The following is a 25,550-nucleotide window of genomic DNA, read 5'->3' as shown; positions in this document are numbered from 1 at the left end:
TTACATATATATCCTGAAGGACCACATAGAACTCTCGACTCTTGGTATGCCAACTATACTCCTAGCTCTCGTATCACATAGCATGGGCATTATCATTTATGTTTGTCACATATTCACATATTCATATCACATAGGCATATATCTTATGATCATTTAATCACTTAACTTCTGATCACATAGCTCATAGTCACATGGCTTATCTCATAGACATGTATTCACATGTTCACATAGTCGCATAGCTCATTTACATATACATATTCTCATATAGTTCATATTCTTTCTCATACAATCACATATGTCATATCATATGGCTTATTTTTCATGTTTATATAATCATTTATATTTATACTACATAGCTTATATTCCAGGTTCACGTCATCATATCATTCAATTATATCATTCAATTATATCATTTAACATAGATTATCACACCAACATGCATTCATATATAACTCATTTAACATACATAGCATAACATGTAACTCATGCAATAACATATGACACATACACTCATATTCATATGCTCTAATATGGAAAATAGACTTATCACAAGTCTTATTTCCATCAAATATCATATATCTAGTATTATGCTCTCACTAGTCCAATTAAACACGTACAACTCTTTCTTGGTCGATCTTATCTCGTTGACTCATTCGATACTTGCTTCCGATCTATATCTACACAATTATATGACTTATATGAATATTGGAGTTCGAATTACTTATAACCAATCAATATAACATAGGCTAAAAGAACCACTTAATTAAACACTTGAAGCTTAATAGTAGCGATACTCTTACTATAGTACTGATACAACCCTCTTATGGTATCGATGCCCCTTAGGTACCGATACCATTTTTACATTATGCTTTTATAACTAAATAATGGTATCGATACTATACACTTGGTATCGATACCCCTTTAACCAGTACAGATACCACCCTTTAGGTATCGATACTTCTTAAAGATTTCATCCAATTTTTCCTTATGGTATCGATATTGTTCCTTCAGTATCGATATCCCAAGCTCATATTCAACTCATTTGCTTTGAAAGTATCGGTACTGGATTAATAGTACCGATACCCCATGCCCAGAACTTATTCATTTTACCACCGAAAATCGACCATACTCAGCTAAATTCCTTATTTTACTTTTCTTTCATGACTTTAAACTTAACCACACCTATTCAAATCAATTTATCTCACTTTAACTCATCTTAATATCCCATATATAATTGTCAAACTTAAAATCAATAAGCTTTCCAATTAATCAGCATGTTCCAAATTCAGTTCTAACACTTTGAATTTCTTATTTCAGCACTTGACAAGTCAAATTTCACTTCAAAACTTATTTACTAACTCTTTCTCAATAATTCCCTTAAAAACTCTTTACCTTCAATCCTTCATAACTTTTTTATCTTTGAGTTTTAAGCCACCCTAAGCTTCACTTAAGCTTTCTTATCATCCCAAAAAATAAAAACTAACCTTAAAATGAAAGAATTAATCCATAGAAAGCATACTCACCTTTAAAACTAGAGCTCTCAGCAACGAGGATGAAGATAACAATGTTCTAGACTTCTCTTTCATTTTCTCCCATTTTCCACGTGTTATATATCGCTTAATAAGGGAAGATACAAATCTTTCCTTTGAAAATACCATAATACCCTTCTAATAATCTAACTTTGATATCAAATCCTAAACAAAAAAAATTTAAAATAGATCCTTAAACTTTTCAATTTTCTTAAATTGATCACTAAATTTCAAAAACTTTCATTTTAGTCACTAACCCGGTTTTTGGGATGTTACAATTCTGGGAAGCGTCACTATAGATTGTATAATCCTTGCTCGATTCTGGTTGCACTAGCATTGGATCCTCTGTTAAAACCTTCTTTAAAGATTCAAAACTCTCTTGGCATTTATCCGTCCAAATGAATGGCACATATTTCCTTAATAGCTTTGTCAAAGGGGAGGCAATCATCGAAAAGTCCTTTATAAACCTTCGATAATATCCAGCCAATCCCAAGAAACTCTCTACTTCAGAAACATTTCTTGGAACTTCCTAATCTATAATAGCCTTAATATTCTGAGGATCCACCCAAATCCCCTCTACAGATACCACATGTCCAAGGAATGCCACTTCAGGTAACCAAAATTCACACTTAGACAATTTAGCATAAAGTTTTTTTATTACGAAATGTTTGAAGAGTCACTCAAATGTGGGCGTCATGCCTCTCATTTGTCTTTGAATAAACCAAAATATCATCAATGAAAACGACTACAAACTGATCGAGGTACAATTGGAATATCATATTCATGAGGTCCATAAACGTTGCAGGTGCATTAGTTAATCCAAAAGACATTACCATAAACTCATAATGACCATATCGGGTCCTAAAAACTATTTTTTTTGGAAAATCCTCTTCTTGTATCTTCAGCTGATGATAGCCAGAGAGCAAATGAATTTTGGAGAATACCAAAGCTCCCTTGAGTTGATCAAATAAATCGTCGATTCTCAGGAGATGATACTTATTCTTTATTGTCACCTTGTTGAGCTATCAATAATCAATACATAGATGCATAGAACCATATTTTTTCTTTAAAAATAACACCGGCGTACCCCAAGGTGATGCAATAGGTCTGGTGAATCCTTTATCCAATAGCTATTGTAACTGAGCCTTTAACTCACTCAGTTTCTTGGGGGTCATTCTATAAGGAGCCATCAAAATTAGTGTCATTCCAGGCATTACCTCAATTTAAAACTCCACCTCTCTATCTGGAGGTAATCCTGGTAACTCATCTGGAAACACGTCTGAAAATTCTCGGACTGTTGGAATGTCCTTCAATCTCATCTCCTTGGCTCGAGTATCGATCACATTGGCGATGAAAGCTTGACATCCTTGTAACATTAGCTTCTTGGCTGACATTACTGATATCATATTAGCTAATGAATTAAATCTTTCGCTGACCACTAGTACTTCTGATCCATCAGAACTTCTCAAAACTACTCGCTTCAATCGACAATCGCATTGGCATGGTAATGATACAACCAATCCATTCCCAAAATAATTTCGAACTCGTCAAAGGGTAATTCCATTAGATTAGTAGGAAATTCAATTCATTGAATCTTTATAGGGCATCCTCGACAAATCTGATTCACCCGAGCACTATGCCCTAACGGGTTAGTCACAATCACCTCATTATTTATAGCTTATAACTGGATTCTCAAATCTTTCACCAATTTATTACTAATATAAAAATAAGTTGATCCCGGGTCAATCAATACCAAAACAAGTTTATCAACTAACTGGAAAGTACCTACAATAATCTTCGGATCATCACGATCTTCATTAGTCTTAAGGTTGTAAACCCTAGCAGTTGAGCGCATTTCAGGTGAAGTGGATGATTCAGATTGATTCTTTCATCTGCCTCTTCCTCCAACTCCCAGACGGTCATTAAAGGGTGATCCCAGATAAAATGTACAGTGTTCCCACATATGAAACATGCTCCCGAGACCACTCGACAAATGCCACTATGATTTTTGCCATAATACTAACATTGACTTGGCCTTCCAATTCCTGATTCAGTTGATTGAGTCTGCTTAGCTCTCACCGAGTTTGATCCTCTACCTGAGGATGCATTTGATTCAGATCTAGATTGAGGTCGAAAACCCGAACCTTAACTTTTCTTCGATTATGATGCACTCGACGAGGCACCCGCTCTCTTGGTTAACTGGGTCTTTTGCTCCCCATTTCTTTCATTCTAAGTTGGCTCCAAGGCTTTAGCTCGATTCACCACCTATTATAATGTAGAAAGGTTCAGCACTATCAATAGCTCCTTCAATATGGGGCGCAAACCTCCACGAACCAATCACATGAGTCTTTTTCCATCGGGACCAAGTCAGCTGTAAATCTGCTCAATTTATTAAACTCGCACTCGTACTCATACACAATGTGATTCCCTTACATCAAATTCATGAATTCCTGCTCCATTTTTCTGATGAACTGATCACCGATGTATTTATTCTTGAACTCGTCTAAAAAGAATGACCATGTGACTTGGTCCCTTAAAGCTCGCATTGTCACATTAGTCTACCATATACGCACTTGACCTCATAGAAATGAGACTACTCCATCCAGCTTCTCCATTTCAGAACAATAGAGACCCTCAAACATAATATTTACATCATTTAACCAAAGATCCGCTGAAATGGGACATTCCTCAGCTTCTCCTCTAAACTTCGGTGCTCCTAAACTTTTTAGCTCTTTAGTCACATTCATCCTAGGAGCTAGGGGGATCATGTAACACATATTTCTCGTATATGTTTCTGTTGAACTATGTTTCGATATAACAATTTAAGGCAAAATGGTTTTTGGACTTGAATTGAATTTAAAAAATGTTTTTGGACTTAATTGAATTTATTCAAAGTTTTTAAAAGGTTTCAAAAATAATTCAAAATCAATTAAAATTCGGATTTGAGCCAAAAATATTTTAAGGGGTTTCAAGATTGCCCAGGGGGTATAGATTCCCCCCCAGGGGGTACAGATACCCCGGGTACAGATACCCCCCCAGGGGGTACAGATACCCCCCTGCAGGTTTTTGCCTCCGAGAAAAACAGAATGTCCAGGGGGTACCGATTCCCCCCCAGGGGGTACTGATTCCCCCCTGTTCAACAGCCCAATAGTCATAATATTTGAATATTATGAAGGGGTATCGATTCCCTATGAAGGGGTACCGATTCCCTCTATTCTGGGCAACCATTTTGAGTATAAAAATCATCCCCAAACAGCTCCAAAACATCCCCAACGGCTATATACGACTTCAAACTCATTCCAAGCTATAAATACAAGCTGAGGACACTTGAAGAAGTAAGAGAACAACTATCCAAGCAATCAAACACAAGAGAAGAATTTTTCATTCTTATTTCATCTTTCTCTTGTATATATTTTGTTCTTGTGAGCTCAATCTTGTAAACACCTACCTTAGAGAGGTTTTCTTGTTTACTTATTTTATCCTTTTGTAAAGGGGAAAGGTTCTAGCTTATCCCGTGTAAAAGCTAGGGAAAGGTTCTAGTTTAGCCCGGAAAAACTAGGGAGTTTGTAAGGTTACTCTTTATCCTCAAAAGAAAGAACAAATTAGTGAATTTGTTGGAAAATCCTTGGTGAGGAGCTAAGGTAGTAGACGCAGACTTTGTTTGAGAAAGTCGAACCACTATAAATCGCTGTGCAATTCTCTATCTTTCAATCTCCTTACTCCCCCTCTTTGCAAATCGTTCCAGTTGTCGTTTCGAGCTTCCAAAAATCCCAACAGTTTCCATACACAAATCACAGATGTCACTTAACTTTTAAAAACATTCCAAACATTTGAAAAAACAGTAAAACTTTTGTTTCTATTTATAAAATATTTTAATTTAATAATAATAAAACGCTCATTAACTTTTACTAAGTAAAAAAAATCTTAAAATTTAAACATATTAAATATTACATCATCATAAGTCAATTACTTTTGAGAGCATTATCATAAGCCTATTACATGCCAGCTAATAACATCAAAAGTAGACATAATTGTCGTACAGTTACTGATGAGGCGACACTTGATTGACGATGTCAGCTATACTCCTTACTCCACTTGTACTAATACCTACGCGTGAAATCAACACAACTAAGTAATCACTCAATGAGGCATAATAATAATGAGAAAAATTTAAAAACATAAGTATATCATAACTATCAAAATATGAATTAAATATTTCAACTCATTATGAATTACGTGGGTTGCACACATAGTGTCGATACAGTAATTAACAAACTCATTATGAATTACGTGGGTTGCACACATAGTACCGATACGATAATTCACAAACTTATTATAAATTACATGGGTTACACACATAGTGTCAATACGGTAATTCATAAACTCATTATGAATTACCTGGGTTGTACACATAGCGTCGATATGGTAATTACAACATATACATTTAACAAAATACATCTATGACTACCATAACATAGAAGTACATAACATAGAAGTACAGAACAAATACACTCACCTAGTTTGCCTCACTATTATGCCCAAAATGTAGTTCGACTATTCGACGACTTTATCATTGCCTTTCTGTTTGCTTGACTCAGGAGCTTGATTACTATCTTTGCTATGGAGGGCACGGGGACAACGGGAACAAGAAGAGAACAAAGTTTAAGCTTTTACCATTTTCCCCTTATCCCCTTAATAAATATCCTAAATAAAAATGAATATTAAATTTATTTTCTTCTAAAAGACCATAACGCCCCTCCAATTCTTCCATTCTTACTAATAAGTCTTAAACACAAATTTCTTAAATAATTCCTTGTACTTTTTAATTTATTTAAATTAACCTACCAAATTTTAAATCCTTTCACTATAGTCACTGACCCGATGTTTGGGGTATTACAAAGCAAACGGTTGGAAACGTGTCATAATCGCTTCTAATGTCCTGAAAAATACTCCCTGATCTTGCACAGGCACTCCCTGAGGTGTTTGTTCTTCACCTTGCCTAACTGGGGCAGGTGAATTACTACTTCTCTTATTTCCATCTTCCACTTCACTTCGGGAGCCTCCTAGTCTAACAACTATTAAGATATAATCACTAACTATATTAGCAATGACAACATACTAATTATCCTATTAGATCAGAAATTTTTAACATTTTGTTGGCATATACACTTTTTAAAATATAAATTGCTTTATTTCGAACTTAAAATCAATTAAATTATAACTCTGATACCAATAAATGTAACACCCAAACCCGTACCCGACCCTGATACAAATTTGAGGTATCACATTGACTTTTTAAAACTTTTACTTGTATTTTAGTTGTGAACTCTTATACAACAGTTAATATTGAAAATTCATAATTAACAATGATAAATACTTAATATATATTCATAAAACTTAAAATAGTATGGTTACAAAACTGATCAAAGCATTATGATTTAAAACTTTATGATACATGCCAACAAAATTTCAAAATAATAAAAAAACACCTACAATTCAAATCGTTTTAATCTGATTGTCTTCAATTATATGCTGTCATTTCCTAGGTTTACTCATCGGATCTCTTTGAACCTACGTGTGAAAACACTCACACGCTAAGTCATTGACTTAGTAAGGCAATAATGAGCATAATAAAACAATAAATCATTTACATAAACCTTTTCAAGAACATTGTATATGGAAACCATATAACATTTCATAAATATACTTTTAATGTTATACACTGTTGAATTCATATTAATTTGTTTAAATAGCCCAACGTAGGGATGGCAACGGGGCGGTTTTGGGTCGGTGATTGGTCCCCCCGACCTCATCCCGTTTAAAAAATCATACCCGTCCCCGCTTAAAAAATCATGGGGATTTAAACGGGGATCCCCATCGGGTAATCGGGGAAAACTGCGGGGAAACGGATATCCCCGTTTAGCATAAACGGATATTTAAATGGGTAATTTTCACCGCAGGGGGTTATTTTTCACTGCGGGGATCCCATTACCGTTTAAATTTCACACGATGACACGAGTTATTTAAAAAATATGCCATTATCGGATCTAAACTTACTTGAAACGCCAAACACCACCAAATGCATCCAAAATATAAAAACAAAACAACTCAAATAGACAAATATAATGACAAAGACTAATAATATAATGTTTCAACTTTCATAAACGAAATCATTCTTCCAAAGTTCCAACTTCCAAGTCACGTCAACACCACCACCACCGTCATCAAACAGTTGTGACCCCCGATTGCTACAATTACACAAAAAAAAATTTATAAGCCACCAAAATTTATATAAAAAAGTTAATGATATCACGTATAACTTGTATATCAATTTAGTACCTCGTCACCATCATCACGATCATATTCGATGCTTTTACAATATGCTTCGGACTCTTGTGAACAAGTTGTTGTATTTATTAATTTATATAACATATCATATCAACAATACAATTGAAAAAAATAAACTTATAAGTAAAAGAAATGATTGATTACCTTTTATTTCGTTTATTAACCAACTTTGGGCACACATTAGCGCTTTCAACGTCTTTGGATGAAGACAACTCCGATGATGACTCACCAATCTACCACTTGTACTAAAGGCAGACTCAGACGCAACAGTGGATATTGGAATTGCTAATATGTCTCGGGCAATTTTTTGTAATGTTGGATACTTGAAACCATTTGTTTTCCACCAAGACAAAATATCAAGTTCCGAATTTTGTGTCCTTACTTTCTCTTGAAGATAATGATCAAGCTCCGACGTGATACCTACAATTATAATTTTATACATTTAAAAGATAAATAAAACAATCAAAAGATAAATAAAACAAACTCATATAGTGATACATGTATGATTATCCTCTTCAATGAATGTAAAATAGTCGTTGAAAAACCCCCTCCACCTCCATGTCACTAGTGTTGCGACTTGAATCAACATCTCGATTCCGTGAGCTTTCATAACTACAAGTTTCATAATCTTAAAACAAACAAGACACAAGCTCCTTTAGTTTTACAATTTCAACGTCAGACTTTTCAGAACCATAAATCTTCGGGAAAGCATACTCCATCATTTTGAACTTGTATCTTGGATCTAATACAACTGCAACTCCCATAACTCCATGTATAACTGACCAATATTTATCAAACTTAACAAGCATCCCTCCCCCATTACTTTTATCACTTCATCTCGATCTTCACTCCACTTACTTAATGCAATTCTTATCTCATATATGGATGGGAAAAATACATTAGCCGTAGGATACTTGGTACCCGAAAACATCAAAGTCACTTTATAAAGCAGTTGCAATTTTCCACAAATACTTGAAGCTAACTCCCAATCTCTATATGTAGGTAAACTTCTATATTGTGCTTCTCGTTGCTTTAAACGTTTGAAAACATCCTTGTACACTATAGCAACATTCAACATTAAATGTGTCGAGTTCCAACGTGTTTTACAATCAAGAGACAATTTTTTGAGCAATCAACTGCCAAGTGACGAGCCGCTTCTTCAAACTTTTCTATTCTTTTTTGTGTTGCGCTCCAAAAATAAACATTATCCCTAATTCTCTCAATTCCATCCCCAATAATAGATAAACCATCTTGAACTATCAAGTTCAAGATGTGTGCACAACATCTCATATGAAATAACTCTCCTCTTAAAATCAACGAGTTCAAAGACAACTTGTCTAATAATAAATGAATCATCAGATCATTTGTGCTACAATTATCAACTGTAACTGTTGATATTTTTCTATCAATGTTCCTATCACATAGAGATTTATACAACACATCAGCAAGAACTTCAGTAGTATGAGGACAAGGCACGTATATAAACCTAGTAAATAAGTAATTAGAATCAATTTAGTTCTTATATTTAGTACCTAGCTAGCAAAGTTAAGTTTAAAGTACCTCATTATTCGGCTTTGCATCTCCCAGTTATCATCGATCAAATGCGATGTGATTGACATTAAACCTTTTTTTTGATTACTTGATGTCCACATATCTGTCGTAATGGCAATCTTGCTTCGATTCTTCTCCAATAGACTGAAATAAATACAACATACAAATTAGAAACCAAATAAATACAATATACAAATTAGAAACCGATTAAACAAATAAACATACCGCATTGTTTTTTCTTTCTCGAAGTCTTAAATCTTGAGAATATCATTTTTAAGGTATTTCTAGATGGAACCTTAAATAAAGGTTGAAGACCAACCACAAACTTTTGAAACCCATGATGTTCCACCATTACAAGTGGATATTCATGCACTATTACCATCTCTGCAATATCTTTTCTTGATTTTTCGGTGTCAAAATTTAATCATGATAGATTTGTTTGTCCATCCGTTTTTTTTGCCCCATCCCAATCACTTGTTGACGTATATCTCTACAAGTTCGCCTTGGACAACTCTTGAAATGATCATGCAAATGTCGTGTCCCATTCTTACTTTTTGCTCCTAATATTTTTTGCAATAACGACACTCTGCCTTATCCTCACCGTTAACATTCACCTTCTCAAAGTGATTCTATACAACTGAAGTAAGTTTTTGCTTTCTACTATTTGTACCAACATTGTTATCATCGATTTGTGTTTGTTCTTCTTCTATCGGTGAAATGGATGGGCCTTGGTTATTTGGCATCATAGATGATTAAGTCATGTTATTGCTTTCAGTTTGTGATTGTGCTTGTGCCCGTGCATTAGAATTATCATCTATGGGTCGTTGACCTTCTATTATTGCTTTGAAACAACCTTCATTAAGAAAAGTAGCTATTAATAATAAAAAATTGCAATTCTAGAGTCTGAAACTGACGGGACTGTTTCATAACCTTGAAAATTAAAGAGAAATAAAATCTACATATATGAATGATAATTAAAATTTGCAGTATTAAACCTAAAGATAACTATTTGCCTATATGAAGTCGAAGAAAAATTCAGCGAAAAAAAAAACAATCGAATCGCTTTCTCGGGTATCAAACGGAAGACATTTTCATTTGCATAAAATATATTTTATCAAATAGATAACAGAAAAATCAAACAAAATTATAATTACATACCTTCGGATATCCAATAGATCTCGACGAATTGATTTGAGAGAAAGAGAGGGGGAGGAGGGGGAAAAACGTTCTTAAGGAATTGGATTTTAATTTCGCTGGAAACCCTAAAACTTGGATTAACAAAATCAAACTGATTAATTGTTTTAATGAATTGAGAACCCGCCGTAATTTTTAGTAAATAAAGTACTGACACCAAGTACGATATAAACATTATAATATTGAGTATGGTATAATTATGTTTACTTATATAATATAAAATAACAAAAATATACAAATATGACAGAGTATTAATCTCCTTTATATATATATATATATATAATTTAAATTAAATTTATTAATATTATATATATATATATAATAATTATTTTTAATATTTATCAGGCCGAGTATCAGGCTGGGTATCGGGTAGTCGGGGCGGGGATTACCAAACCCGTCCCCGTTTAAAAAATTTAATTTTCCCCATCCCTGTCCCCGTTTATCATCCCCGAACCCGACCTGTTTAATTTGGTTTTCCCCAACGGGTTCATTTTTTTGTTATCCCTAGCCCAACGCATATCACTGAGAACTCAAGGTATGTGAGTACATTGAGGTTGTGCATTGTAACTGCAGTCGAAAATGCCGCGTAGAATTTGCATCGAAGTGCCACGTAGAATATGCACCGAAGTGCCACATATATTTGTCCTGAAGAACCGCGTAGAACCCTCGACTCTTGGCATGCCAACAATACCTCTGATTATCATTTATCCACATGTAACACATTCACATAGATCCTTTTCACGTAAAACACATTCACGTATATCATATTCACATACTAATAAAAAGCATAACAGTGCTTCAAAAATACTATTTATATAAAACATCATAAAAATATTGCATAAAATAAATAAAATTGTTTTCGATCGAAAATCTTCGAGGTTGACTTATCGCAAGCCATCCAAATATCTAATATAAAATAAATAAATTGCACTCACCTTTGTCTTATGTAAGTCCTAAATGAAATTCTTTTAACTTTCGTTCAATCTCTTTACTACGTCGATTCGCTCGGTACGCTTTCCATCCAAATCTACACATCAACATGTCCAAGATAAATATTGAATCTCAATTAACAGCTAACCTATTAGCATTTACATAAATGAAATAAAACCCGAATTTAAAATTTCAGACTGAATAGTATCAGTACTCTACACACAGTACCAATATTTCTCTTCTGTGGTACCCATACCTACTTCAATATCGATACCATTATGAGATTATGGAATTTCATCTTCAATTATAGTATCGATACCTTACTCTTGGTATCGATACCTCCACATCAGCATCGATACTACTTCAATAAGTATCGATATTGTTCATCCGATTCATAAAATTTCCTTCAATTTAACTTTATAGTATCGATACTGTTCTTACAGTACCGATACTCTTACCCATAATTCACTTATTTTAAATCGAATTTTACCCAAAATTCACTTAAACCTCTTACTATTAACTTCATTCATGCCCTCAAACTTATTATCACTTATCCCAACTAACTTACATCCATTAATCCCCTTTTAACATCCAAATTTCTCCATAGAACACTTAAAACTTAAAATCATACCCATTCTTGAAACATGTTCTCAATCATTTCTAAAACTTCAAACACCTTAATTAGACCTTTGACAAGTCAAATATATCTTTAAAAATCCAAATAATAATCAGTTTCATCAAATCCCTTAAAAACTCATTTTACTAATTCACCATAAATTCCTCAATCTCTTAGCTTCTTTTCATTTTTAAGCTTCCTTGAGCTTCTATACCAACCAAAGATTCAAAACCAACCCAAAATTCAAGAAACAACCCACTTGAAAAATAACTCACCTTGTCAATAGAGGTTTATGGTTGAAATTAAGAAGAAGATGGAGGCTTCTAGGCTTTTTTATACTCTTTCCTCTATTTCTCGCATGTTAAATATCCTTAAAATGAATTTTAAATTCATTTCATGTTAAAAGACTATTATGCCCTTTCATTATTCCTTCTTTTATAATCAGTCCTAGACAAAAAGTTCTAAATCAGTCCTTGAACTTTTCAATTTATCAAAATTAAATCACTAAATTATAAATTCTTACACTATATTCACTGACCTGATATTTGAGGTATTACAATAAATATCTATAATTATTATTTCAGTCAAAATAGATATATTCAAATTTAATTCCAACTCTTTTATTCACATTCGATTCAATTTAAATTTAAGAAGACACAACTCAAAATTTGGTTTGATTTTTTTAGGTGAAAACCTACATCCAATATGATCCTAATTATATATATATATATATATATATATATATAGTTATTTTTATTCGATTAAAAAAGAAAGACCTAATTCAAAAAAATAAACATTTTTTATAATTATCTTTAAATATAAAATAAATATTTATAGGGTAAATTACATATTTAGTAACTAAACTTTACTTCTCTCCTATTTCACTCACTGTACTTTAAATCTTTTCAATTTTCTCACTAAACTTAATACATTGGGCTTTTTTGATCACTCAATCATTTTATCACTAACGTCGTTATAAATGAGTTGTTATATAGATGCAAAACGACGTTGTTTTGATGAAAAAATTATTTTATTAAAACGGCATCGGCTTAACACCGTTAACTATTCGATGGTGGAGTAAAAAAATATAATGTATTAAGTTTAGTAAAAAAAATTAAAAAATTTTAAAACTAAGTGAGCAAAATATGAGAGAGTTCAGTGATTAAATTTTAATTTATCCATAATTATATTATTATATCGTAATAAATCAAGTCAGATTTTTTTACTATAAACTTGAAGCTAATTCAACTCGTTTATCCTTAAAAAAAATCTAACTCGAATTTAAACTTTCTAAAAATTTTCGATCAATTTAAATTGGAGCTATCAAACTGGGGTCTGCAAATATGAGGAAAACAAAATGTTTTACGTGAAACGAAAATAAAATTAATCACGTCTGCAATGAGTGTAACCTTATCTGAGTTATCAATACCTTCCTTCACAGAAATGGCGTCTTCCATTTCTGAAATCCATCAAGCCCATGCTCAGCTTCTCAAGACTGGTGATTTCTACCGCAATACCTTCGCTTCTAACAAGCTCATTTCTTTCGCTGTTTCAAATCCTGACCCATCACCCTCTCTTACGCTCACTCCATTTCTCTTACAATTCCCTCCTCAGAGCTTATGCTAATAGCCTCACCCCTCAAAATGTTCTCTTCCTCTTTTGCCAAATGCTTCAAGGTCCTGTTTTTCCTGACAAATACACTTTCACTTTTGCTTTGAAGGCCTGTGCTGGGTATGGTGGGGTTGAAGAAGGCAGGCAGATTCATGGTCAGGCGTTGAAACTGGGGATTGGGTTTGATGTTTTTGTGGCAAATACTTTGATCAATTTGTATGGCAAAAGTGGGTGCTTTGGGGTTGCACGGAATCTGCTCGATAGAATGACTAACAGGGATGTCATTTCCTGGAATGCTTTGTTGAGTGCTTATATTGAAAAAGGATCCATAAGTTCGGCTCGTAGATTCTTCGACGAAATGGAGCAAAGGAATGTAGAGTCATGGAATTTCATGATTTCAGGGTATTTAAGTTATGGGTTACTCGAAGAAGCTAAAATTATCTTTGATACAATGCCTGCCAAAGATGTGGTGTCTTGGAATGCAATGATTACGGGATATGCTCATGCAAGTTGTTTTGGTGAAGTTTTGAAGTTTTTTGAAGATATGCAGCGCGAGGAAGTGAGGCCAGATAGTTGCACATTGGTCGATGTGCTGTCTGCATGTGCTCATCTTGGAGCTTTGGGGCAAGGTGAATGGATTCATGGTTATATTGATAAGAATGGGATAGGCACCAATGGTTTTATAGCTACGGCTCTCGTTGACATGTATTCGAAATGTGGGAACATCAAAAGGGCTCTAAATGTGTTTAGAAATGCTTCAAAGAAGGATATTAGTACATGTAATTCCATAATTGTTGGTTTAGGGATGCATGGTTTTGGAGAAAATGCATTGGATGCTTTCTTAGAGATGCTTGTGGAAGGTTTTGAACCAAATGGGGTGACCTTCATTGCTGTTCTATCTGCTTGTAGTCGTTCAGGGTTGTTAAACGAGGGACATAAGATGTTCCAACTCATGGTCGATGATTATGGAATTGAACCAACTATTGAGCACTATGGTTGCATGGTCGATCTCCTTGGTCGGTTCGGGTTATTAGAAGAGGCTTTGGAGCTTGTGGAAACAAGGTCATTGCAAGAAGCTCATGTGCTATGGGAGTCCTTATTGAGTGCCTGCAAAAACCATGGTAATCTGGAAATGGCAGAGGATGTTGCTAGGAAGCTCTTAGAGTTTAATCCGCAAGATAGTACCTGCTATGTTCAGTTATCAAATGCACATGCAGCATTGAAAAGATGGGATGATGTTTCGAATGTTCGGCTAAAGATGAAGGCCCTGAAAATAAATAAGGAGCCTGGATGTAGCATGATTGAAGTAAATGGCGTTGTTCACGAGTTCTTAGTTGGTGAAGGTTTGATTAGTGAACAAATTTGACAGAAATTGACGTTTGCAGTTCCGAAATAGATGTTGAGGCCAGTCGAAAGAAATTACAGATTCATGAAATGTAATCCATTCTACTGGAAAGTAGGAATGAAGTTGCCGGTTGTATGATAGGGTTTCATGGGGAATCTTCAACATGTATGCTTGCTTTTGTGGATAAATCCGTGAGGCCTAATGAACCAAAGCGAAAAAGACCTTGCAGATTGGTATGGACTCTTTAAACTATAATTTTAAAGTTAAAATTTAACTTGATGCAAATTAGAATCATTGGAACATTGTTCACTCCTTGAATTGAATCATACCTACTGAAATACTTTGATGATGGACAGTGAGACCATTAACAAGCAAAAACGAATGCTCTCTCTATATTTTTTTCATTATTTGAAACTTCATGTACCATGAACTAGGATAGCCATGGATAGGTTAGGGTCAAATTTTTGGGCTATCCGACTCTGACTCGAGAAAAGATGATTTCATATGATTGAAGATGCTGGAATAAATGAAGAAAAGATGGGTTTTGGTACGAGAAATATGTGGCTAAGTCAATGGGAGAAAGAATGATTTTTCTTTATTTATTAATAAAACCATATAATAAATATAAATACAAGCAATTTTATAACATGAAACATTTGGCACTAATTCCCACTTAATATGTAAGACTAATTGTCATACAATGGCATTCTTCTTTCTCTCTTCTCAATTTGATCCTCAATTTTGCTGAGTTACTCATTTGATTATCAATTGAAATTTGGAAAGGATGATCGATCAATTTGACGTACCAGAGTTAATGGGGGTGTAAATCTTGAGTATTTTAAATAAATAAAATAATCATTCATAAACTTTTTAATCGACAGATTTAATTTTTTTATTCTAATCCAGAATTCAAGGATGTTACAAAAATTCATTTAAAAAAACGATAGAATGAAGAAAATAGCATGGAAACCCCTTATCTTCTTAAACCTCTCTAAAACCCCATTTCCCACTCATTCACCATTTTTGAAGCTTTCAAGATTTTTCTTAAAGCTCTTGATTGAAGAGGTGATGAGATTCTTTAGATTGTCTTGGAGGATTGGTTTTAACCCACAAGGTTACTCATTTTGATTCTAAATTTTAAACTTTAATATAGAAGAAAGGAGAAAAATGAAGAGATGAGAAAATTCGGATTGAGAACTTTTAACAATATGTTCTAAAGATTGTTGATAAAATAACATTAAGTTTATTTTTTGATTAGTCTAGGGTACTTACAAGTGGTAGTATATGTTATAAAAACTTTTAATTATTTGACAATGAGCGCTTAAATACCCCTGCTGTCGTTGGTGTTCGAATCTGGGACTTATAAGAATAATAACAATTCCTTTAACTACTAAAATCGCTTGGTTTGTGTAAAATAACATTAATTTTTTTTATTAATATGGGAAAAGTACAAGACAATATATGTTCAAAGATAAATCTCAATAATTTGATATTGAACGCACACACTCCTGACTTATGATGCTCGAACTTAATACCTTAAAGAATAACAATTCTTTTACTATTAAAGTAGCTTGATCCGGTTAGATAAAATTAATACATTTAAGTCATTAAACACTTTCATGGTAATGTAATAATAGTTTATCAAATTATCTTTATTTAATAAAATGTAATATTTATGTATTTTAAAAAGAGAAAATAACCTCAGTGACCAAAAATCCCATATAATATACGATTTTAACCAACTTTTTCCGGATTTGCCAAAATGACCAACAAAATCGCAATGCGATCGCTAATTCGCAACGCGATCTCCATTATCGCAAATTCGCGTTGCATTTTCGCAATGCGATAGTTGAAAATCGCGTTGCGATGGTCTACAGTATCGTTGCGATTTTCCCAATTTGCAATGCGAATAAGTAAATCGCAACGCGAATTGGGAAAATCGCAATGCGAATAAGTAAATCGCAACGCGAATTGGGAAAATTGCAATGCGATACTGACTATCGCAATGCGATAATAAAAAATCGCAACGAGATACTTACTTTCGCAACGCGATACTGACTTTCGCAACGCGATAATACATAATCGCAATGCGATTTTCAAAGCGCCATTAGTATCCTGGCCAAGTATTTTATTTTTAAATTCCAAACACGAATATTAATATATTGGAACACTGAACTGTCCACAGTATATCCCGTAATCGCAACTCATAACCTAAAACCTAAAATCACAACTCAGTCCCATCTCCATCTCTCACTCTCTCACCCATCTCCGACGAAATCCGTCCCCATCTCCGGCGAAATCCGTCTATCTCCATCTCTCAGAGCCACCCTCACAATCAGAAATGGAAAATCAACCAAATCAACCAACGAGGGTTAGTTTTTTTAATTATTTTCTTTTTGAAATTTTTGCATTATTATTAGGTTTTTCATATTGAAATTGATGATAAGTTTACTGGTAATTTCAATAATAGATTAACCATTTCACTTAGATTGCTTATTAAATCAACCGAGAATCGCAACGCGAAATGCAAATCGCAACGCGATTTTAGTTTCGCGTTGCGATTCTCTCGTTGCGATAGTCGAATTCGCGTTGCGATTTTCATTTTCGTGTTGCGGTTTTCATTTTCAGAAACTATTCTTCTTCTGCAAATTGAAACTTGAATGAATTGCATTACTTCAACCAAAAAACAAAGACAAATACGAAATTCACAGTGTTGCATATTTAAGTTTGAAGAATAAACTACTACTATTTATGTTTATTATTGTTTTTGGTATATCTTCACAGTGTAGTTTTTGGTATATCTAATTTAGTATGTTTATTGTTTTTGTATAACTTTTATTCGGCTTAATTGACCTTGAGAAATAAAGTCAGCCTGGCCAAAACAATTGCGTCGAAGCTTTCACCTGCACAAAGAAAAATGTTTGAGGATACATGCTTCGGGCCATGGCTGAAAGTACAACATCCCGGTGGAGATGCGATGTTGACACACCTGTTTCTTAAAACCATGACTAGCGATCTACCAGAGACTATACAACGTCGTGATGAAGAGATATGGTTTGATTTTCCATCGGCGTATATGTGTTTTGGGCGGGAGGAGTTTTGCTTAATCTCCGGTCTACGCTTCGGACACGATGATGTAGGTCGGTACACTAGACACATTACCCGCCCATCATGGCTATCCCGGGTTTTTCCTGAGCTGGAGTGGCCGAGTCTACACGTAGAAGACCTGACAAGATTTTTGAATAATAAAGATGGTTTTACTCAGATGGATGACGTCGACGTTGTCCGAGTATGCCTTCTAATTCTTTTGCATGCCGGCTTTTTAGGCAGAGAGGCCAGACAACCTATTCCAAATGATCTAATCAAATTGGTAGAAGACCTAAATGCGTGGAACCTGTTTCCGTGGGGCTCGTATTTATGGAAAGCTACATGGAATAAGTTATCGTCTGCCTTGGATGATCGAAAAAGTTTGCATGGCGATGGTTCCAAATACACTTTGACAGGCTTTATTTGGGCCTTTAAGGTAAGAATTTTTATATGATGTTTCCAAAATTATAAGTAATTATTTAACAATTACTAATGTTTGTTATTATATTGTTTGTAGATTTGGATATTTGAGGCCTTTCCCGCCATGAAGACATATGCAATAAAAACTTCAAATGATATTCCCAGGGCTATTTCCTGGAAGAGGAAACGGACCTTGCAATGGGAAGATTTACTATGGTATACGACAATAAATAATGTAAGTTAACATAAATACTACCATATGTTTATAAACAAGTTATTACTAGTACACGTTTAACTTTGTTTGAGCTTTTATATTGTTAGGAGGCCAACACTCCTCTACAGAGGCTGACACCCACGGAAGCTGAGCTTGCCACTGATTGGTGGCAAGCTAGTAAGCATTTTTTTGATGGAACGGTTGATGAGCAGCCTCCACTTCGGGAGCCATCACCTCGCCCAGAGCTATCACCTCACCCAGAGCCATCATCTGATCGACCCGACTATACACCTCCACAATGACAGCCATCACCTATTCTGTCACATCATCGAGCCTCTTCTCCACCATCACCGCAAGATAGGCGACCGGCAAAGATGCCACGACGTTTATCTCCCTGTTCTCCACCTCCACCTCAACGGGATGAGTTAGGGGAGTTACGTGATGAGGTCAATGCCTTACGTGAGGAGGTCGGTACTTTACGGAAAGACGATGGTGTATGGCGTGTTGAGGTGTCTACATTACGCGGTGAGGTAGCCGCTCTACGTGAGATGGTAGCATCGTTGCAGAATGAGGTTCATACTCTACGCAACGAGGTAAGTTTAAGATTTTTCATACTCGTAATTCATTCAGTTGCTGCCAATACTGCTAAACTGTTTTTGTTAGTATTTGTTTTTGGTTTTGTTTTTGTCTTTTGGTTGAAGTAATGCAATCCATTCAAGTTTCAATTTGCAGAAGAAGAATAGTTTACTTTCGCAACACGAAAATGACTATCGCAACGCGGAAATGGCTATCGCAATGAGAAATGAAAATCGCAACGAAAAAATCGCAATGCGAAATGAAATCGCAACGACAAAATCGCAACGCGAAATGAAAATCGCAATGCGATTTGTGTTTCGCGTTGCGATTTTGTCGTTGCGATTTTCATTTCGCATTGCGATAGCCATTTCCGCGTTGCGATAGTCATTTCGCGTTGCGATTTTAAGTTTCGTGTTGCGAAAGTAAACTATTCTTCTTCTGGAATGTTTATATATGTTGTCCTTTTAAATGTTTATATAAGTGCTTACTTCTGGAATGTTATCTGAGCATTTTGTGAAATATGATAGAATAATGATTTGGGTGAATACAATGCTAGTTTGAAACATATTTGTCTTTGTTTACTATCATGTCTGTTTATTTACTTATTTATGTATTAATTTTTTTTAGCGGCCCGATAAGGTGGATGCTTTACGTCGGGTTTTCCTTGCACGATGGAGTTCACGCATCAGACGGCGTGGACGTGCTATTACGTCTCTGTTCACCCCAATGGTGCGAAGACTCCGCAAGAAGAAGCCCGACTCACCGATCATCCCTCAAGAGTCCCCTCCAATCGTTCAAGAGGCCCCTATTCTCCCTCAAGATTCCCCCCTACCGTTCAAGAGGCCACTGTCATCGTTGAAGAGGTCCCTCCCACCATTCCAGAGCCCGATTCACATGGGGTAATATATCGAAGTATTGAGAAACCCCCACCGGTTCCGGACATGATGGATGAGAGTTGGTTCTCGTATGAGTTACCGGCTAGTACCCTTCCGGTATCTGAAGTGGAGAGGAGACAACTACCGGAAACAATTGTGGATAATACCCTTTGGGCTAAGACCGCAGTTGATTTTTATCTACATGAGCGGAGCCAAGGGTGTTACACTGACATCAGCAAACTCAACGATGAAATGTTTTTGTTGCTTGATCGGTCTTGGTGGGGTGTGCTATTAGGGGTTGAAGACAGTGGCTATTTGGATGGGGAGGTAAGTCTTATATTTGTCTTATATATGATTTTGATTAATTTGTTTAAAAATTAATGTAATTCACTAATATATGTATTTTTTTGTAAAACAGCATATCGATGCGTAGGTGTCACGTCTACTAATAATAAGGAAGCTTAGGAAAAATAAAAAAAATTCGCTATATACAATAATGCCAACGGCTTTTCACGCAGTTCACTTGAAGAATCAACGAGATGAATCATTTTTGTTGGGCAATGGACAAGCTAAACTTTATCCTGCATGGTGGGAGGTCGATAAGGTTAGTGTTTATTTTTTAAATTTTTTAAAGATGTTCATAAATAAGTGCGCAAATAAATGAATTATTACTTATGATTGCAGGTGTTTATCCCTGTTTTGGAACGTCGTCACTGGCTTCTCGTCCAACTTCAGCTCCCATCCCTGAAGATAATAGTGTATGACAGCATGATCAATTACATATCATTGTCTGATTTGAGAGATATTTTCAAGGGATGGAGCTCTCATTTGGCTAAATTCTTGGATGGGATTAAGTATTGGAGTCATTCTGGACACAATAAGCCAAAGAAGTTCAATGTCACAGTTGTCAGAGACGAGATCGCGCCACAGCAATCGCCGGGAGCCAGAGGGGATTGTGGTCCTCTCGTATGCCTTTGCTTGGCGCGTTTGACGACGGGAAGCACAGAGTTTTTACCTCCCACCGATAGAGATAGAGCTACAGTAGGCTTGTGGTTTCGGCATTATATGGCTAGAGCAATATATTCGAGACGCTGCCTACCTGCATCCGCGTTATGAAAGTGTTCATTGTTAATTGGTAAGTCAAATGCAAGTTTTGTTAACATATATACTCCTTTTGGTTTGAAAATGTTTGGTTAAGTACCTAGAATTCAATAATTTGTTGTTTGTAGGTTTTAGATGTGTAGGAAGTCTTGTTTGAGCAAATGTTTGGTTTCTCCAGGTTAATCCTTAAGTGAGCTGCGTGAAATGGATGTACGGGGTCATAAAGTTGTTGATTCATTGATTCAATAATTGATGAAGAAATAAGAATTATTATTATTTTTGATTGTTTAATTGATTTGTAAAAGATGATTTGTAAATGTTGATTTGTTTAATTGATGTGTACATAATTTGTGTTGAAATGTAATAGTTGATTTGTTGATTTTCAATCTGCTTTATGTTGAAGGCAAAATAGACTATCGCAACGCGAAATGGCTATCGCAACGAGAAAATCGTAATGCGAAATGAAAATCGCAATGCAAAATGAAAATCGCAACGAGAAAATCGTAATGCGATTTTCATTTCGCATTGCGATTTTCTCGTTGCGATAGCCATTTCGCGTTGCGATAGTCATTTTTGCGTTGCGATAGTCAAATGAATGTCTAATAAGTGATAACAACTGAACAGATCATAGCAATGTTCAAACTCAAGTTACTAATACATGCCTAACTGAAAATGTTAAAAGTGCACACATAAAATACACATAATGCAAGTTTTGTTAACATATATACTCCTTTTGGTTTGAAAATGTTTGGTTAAGTACCTAGAATTCAATAATTGTTAAAAGTTTATGCATGTTAATCCTCGTTGCCTTTTTCATTTCGCATTGCGATTCTATCGTTGCGATTTGCATTTCGCATTGCGATGGTCAAATGATTGCCTTTCGCAACGCGATTCTGACTTTCGCAACGAGATAATACAGAATCGCAATGCGAGTTTCAAAGTTCGCAACAGGTTTTAGTTTCGCAAGCCAAATTTTTTGTGTATATATATACGCAGCAGCAACAACTCATAACCTAAATCCCTAAATCGCAACTCATTCCATCTCCATCTATCACTCTCTCCGGCGACATCCGTTCCAATATCCAACGACATCCTTCCCCATCCGGCAACAGGTCTTAGTTTTGCATCTCGTTTGTTTAGTTACAACCATGAAATCATCTAATGTTGATCATGTTTGGATAGATTTGTGTTTTGGAGGGTCATGGGAGAATGTTCATGGTGTTTTACAATATATGCCTTTACCCATGAATCTTCAACTAAAACTGTCATTAAAGAAGTTAACTTATGAAACCCTAATGTTACGTGTTTCAAAGAAATTGAATTTAGAGCCCCTAAGTGGATTTAGGCTATCTTATCAGAGAAATGGTAAAGTTTATTTGTTAACCGACAATGAAGATGTTGAATGATTCATTGCTTACATTAATGTTTCAAGTGATGATGTTACATTGTATGTTGTTGAACCTAGAAGTAGTATTGTTGGGTCAGTAGCGGGTAGTAATCAACTAAGTGGGTCTCAAAACCCACAGCCTTTCTCTAATCCAAATCCAAATCAACTTTCAGCACCAAATTCCGGTTTTCGTATTGACCAATTAGACGATGATGAGCCAAGAGAAAAAATTGTGAGTACTAGTCAGTATTCGAAATTTGATCTTGGTCAATACCCGGACTTTGATATTGGTCAATACACGGATTTTGATGATGTTTCAGAAGAAGAAACAGACCCTGCGTGTAATGATTTTGATATTGGTCAATACCCGAATTTTGATGATGAAACACCTGTTGCCGAGGAAGATGTTGTTGATGATAATGAGGAGGAAGTTACGACTGTGAATGAACATGTTGAACATCCATTCTGTAATTCATATAATCCTGAAGAAGAAAAAGAAGAAGAAAAAGTCCCCGAAGAAAAGAAAATGCCACGGGAGTATAACTGGAATATGCCAGAATTACTTCAGTTACCGGAAGAAGAGTTGGCAAAGAAAGTAGTTGATTGTTACACAAAAGTTATTCGTATCAAGAAAGATGATTGTTTTGATACAAAGGAAGACTTGAAGATAGATTTGTATACGAAATGTGTGGAAGATGGCTATCAACTAAAAGTTAACAAATCAAGTAAAGATCGTTTCGAAACAAGGTGTACAATTGACAAAAACTGTACGTGGCGTATGATTGCAAAGAGGATAAAAGATTGCGCAATGTTTCAAGTTAGGACTTTTATTGATAAACATACATGTTCAAGAACCCAAGTTTTTCCTCACCATAGACAGGCAAACAAAAAGGTGTTGGGTGGTTTTCTGGCTGAGTTAATGTTTTTGAATGGCAGGGTATATCGGGGACATGAAATTATGACTGACATGAATGCTCGGTTCAATATTAGTATATCATATTCTCAAGCTTGGAGAGCCAAATGTTATGCCTTGGAATTGTTGAGGGGGTCGCCAGAAGCATCGTTTGCCCAACTGTCGGCTTATTGTCACAATTTAAAGCTGAAAAATCCTGGGTCGGTAACTCATATCAAAACAGATAGAGATGGATGCTTTGAGTTGCTGTTTATCGCCATTGGTGCTGCGGTTAGTAAATCAATATAATTCTGTTGACTCATTTCTGTTAGTTACATGCATTTCACATTTAAATGATTATATTTCTTGTGTATATTATTTTGTAGATTCGTTCGTTTATTACTTGCATGCGCCCAATTATTATAGTTGACGGAGCACATTTGAAAGGTCGATACCTTGGAGTAAACTTATTAGCAGTAGCCATGGATGCTAACAATGGGATATTGCCAATAGCTTACGGGGTTGGCAAATCTGAAACCTCTGATTCATGGACATGGTTTATGGGGCATCTTAGGGATTGCATAGGTCCTATTAGCAATCTGACAATCATATCCGATAGGGCAAACTCAATTGACAACGCTGTTAGAAGGTGTTTCCTAGATGCTTTTCATGGACTTTGTGGTGTTCATTTGTATAGAAATCTAAAATCAAGGTCTGCTGGTATAAAAAAGCACAAATGGACATACTGGAAGGCTGTAAAGGCTTATCGGGAAGTGGATTTCAATAAGCATATAAACTGTTTAAGACGTGTTTTGCCTCAGTGTGCTCAAACACTAGAAGATGTCGGGTTTGAAAGATGGTCAAGAGTACATCAACTTGGAGCAAAGATATGGTTTCATGACGTCTAATAGTGCAGAATCAATTAACACTCTAAGTCGTCATTCCCGGAAATTACCCATTACTATGTTAATGGAGTTTTTTCGAGCCTCTATTCAACAGTGGTACTACAAGAAAAGAAACCATGCAGGTATTATTTCTTTGAATTCGTAACTTATCATATATTTTACTAAGTATTATTTATTTAAATTTACAGGAACATTGGAACATCGTGTTACACCATGGACTGAAAAAAAGATAACGAAACGTGTTGTGAAGTCAACGTCATGGAGAGTTGAACCATGTTCAAACACTTTGTTTGAAGTACTGGATAATAACTTAAATGGGCTTGTCGATCTAAATGCAAGGACGTGTAGTTGTATGAAATGGCAAACATCTGGTTATCCATGTGGCCATGTTATAAAAGTTGCTCTTCATCTAAACCAAGATGATTCAAGCACATACGCTATGGATTGCTACACTACAGAAGTATATCGACAGACTTATGCCGAGATTGTCTACCCTATTTCACATCCTTCTGAGTGGGACATACCAGATGACTTACAAACAGTTTTGCCACCAGCCATGGACAGAAGGCTACCTGGCCGACCAAAAAGTCACGATCGTATACCGTCTAAGGGTGAAGAGAAGAAGAGATCGACATGTAGTCGGTGCAAGGAAAGTGGTCATACAAGGTTGACATGTGGATCACCAGTGCCATCACAATCATCTTTTCCTCTACCAAAATATGGATCATCATCAAAATCCAAAGCTCATATGGTGTCAAGAAAAAGGCAATCAAAATCGCAATCATCTTTAAAATCCCAATCACAACTGGCTTCACCTTTTGGGACTGTTAACTTAGGTGATTTTTAAATGCAAACGTTGTATTATGTAGATTTTATGTGTGAACTTTTAACATTTTCAGTTAGGCATGTATTAGTAACTTGAGTTTGAAAATTGCTATGATCTGTTCCAGTTGTTATCACTTAATAGGC

The 25,550-nt window shown here is 35.3% G+C and overlaps 1 protein-coding gene across 1 annotated transcript; it reads left to right on the top strand.

Annotated features, from left to right (window-relative positions):
* The first annotated feature begins 13,548 nt into the window (after positions 1 to 13,548).
* LOC120145982 (pentatricopeptide repeat-containing protein At4g18840-like) lies at positions 13,549 to 15,285 on the top strand. Its single transcript, XM_039159662.1, is given in 3 exon segments — positions 13,549 to 13,732; positions 13,735 to 13,755; positions 13,758 to 15,285. Coding segments are annotated over 3 exon segments (1,575 nt in total). The 5' UTR covers positions 13,549 to 13,566; the 3' UTR covers positions 15,146 to 15,285.
* The last annotated feature ends 10,265 nt before the right edge of the window (positions 15,286 to 25,550 follow it).

The sequence above is a fragment of the Hibiscus syriacus genome, unplaced genomic scaffold, assembly GCF_006381635.1.
Source record: "Hibiscus syriacus cultivar Baekdansim isolate YM2019G1 unplaced genomic scaffold, ASM638163v2 tig00110895_pilon, whole genome shotgun sequence".
NCBI lineage: Eukaryota > Viridiplantae > Streptophyta > Magnoliopsida > Malvales > Malvaceae > Hibiscus > Hibiscus syriacus.
This window is presented reverse-complemented; position numbering and strand designations above follow the sequence as displayed.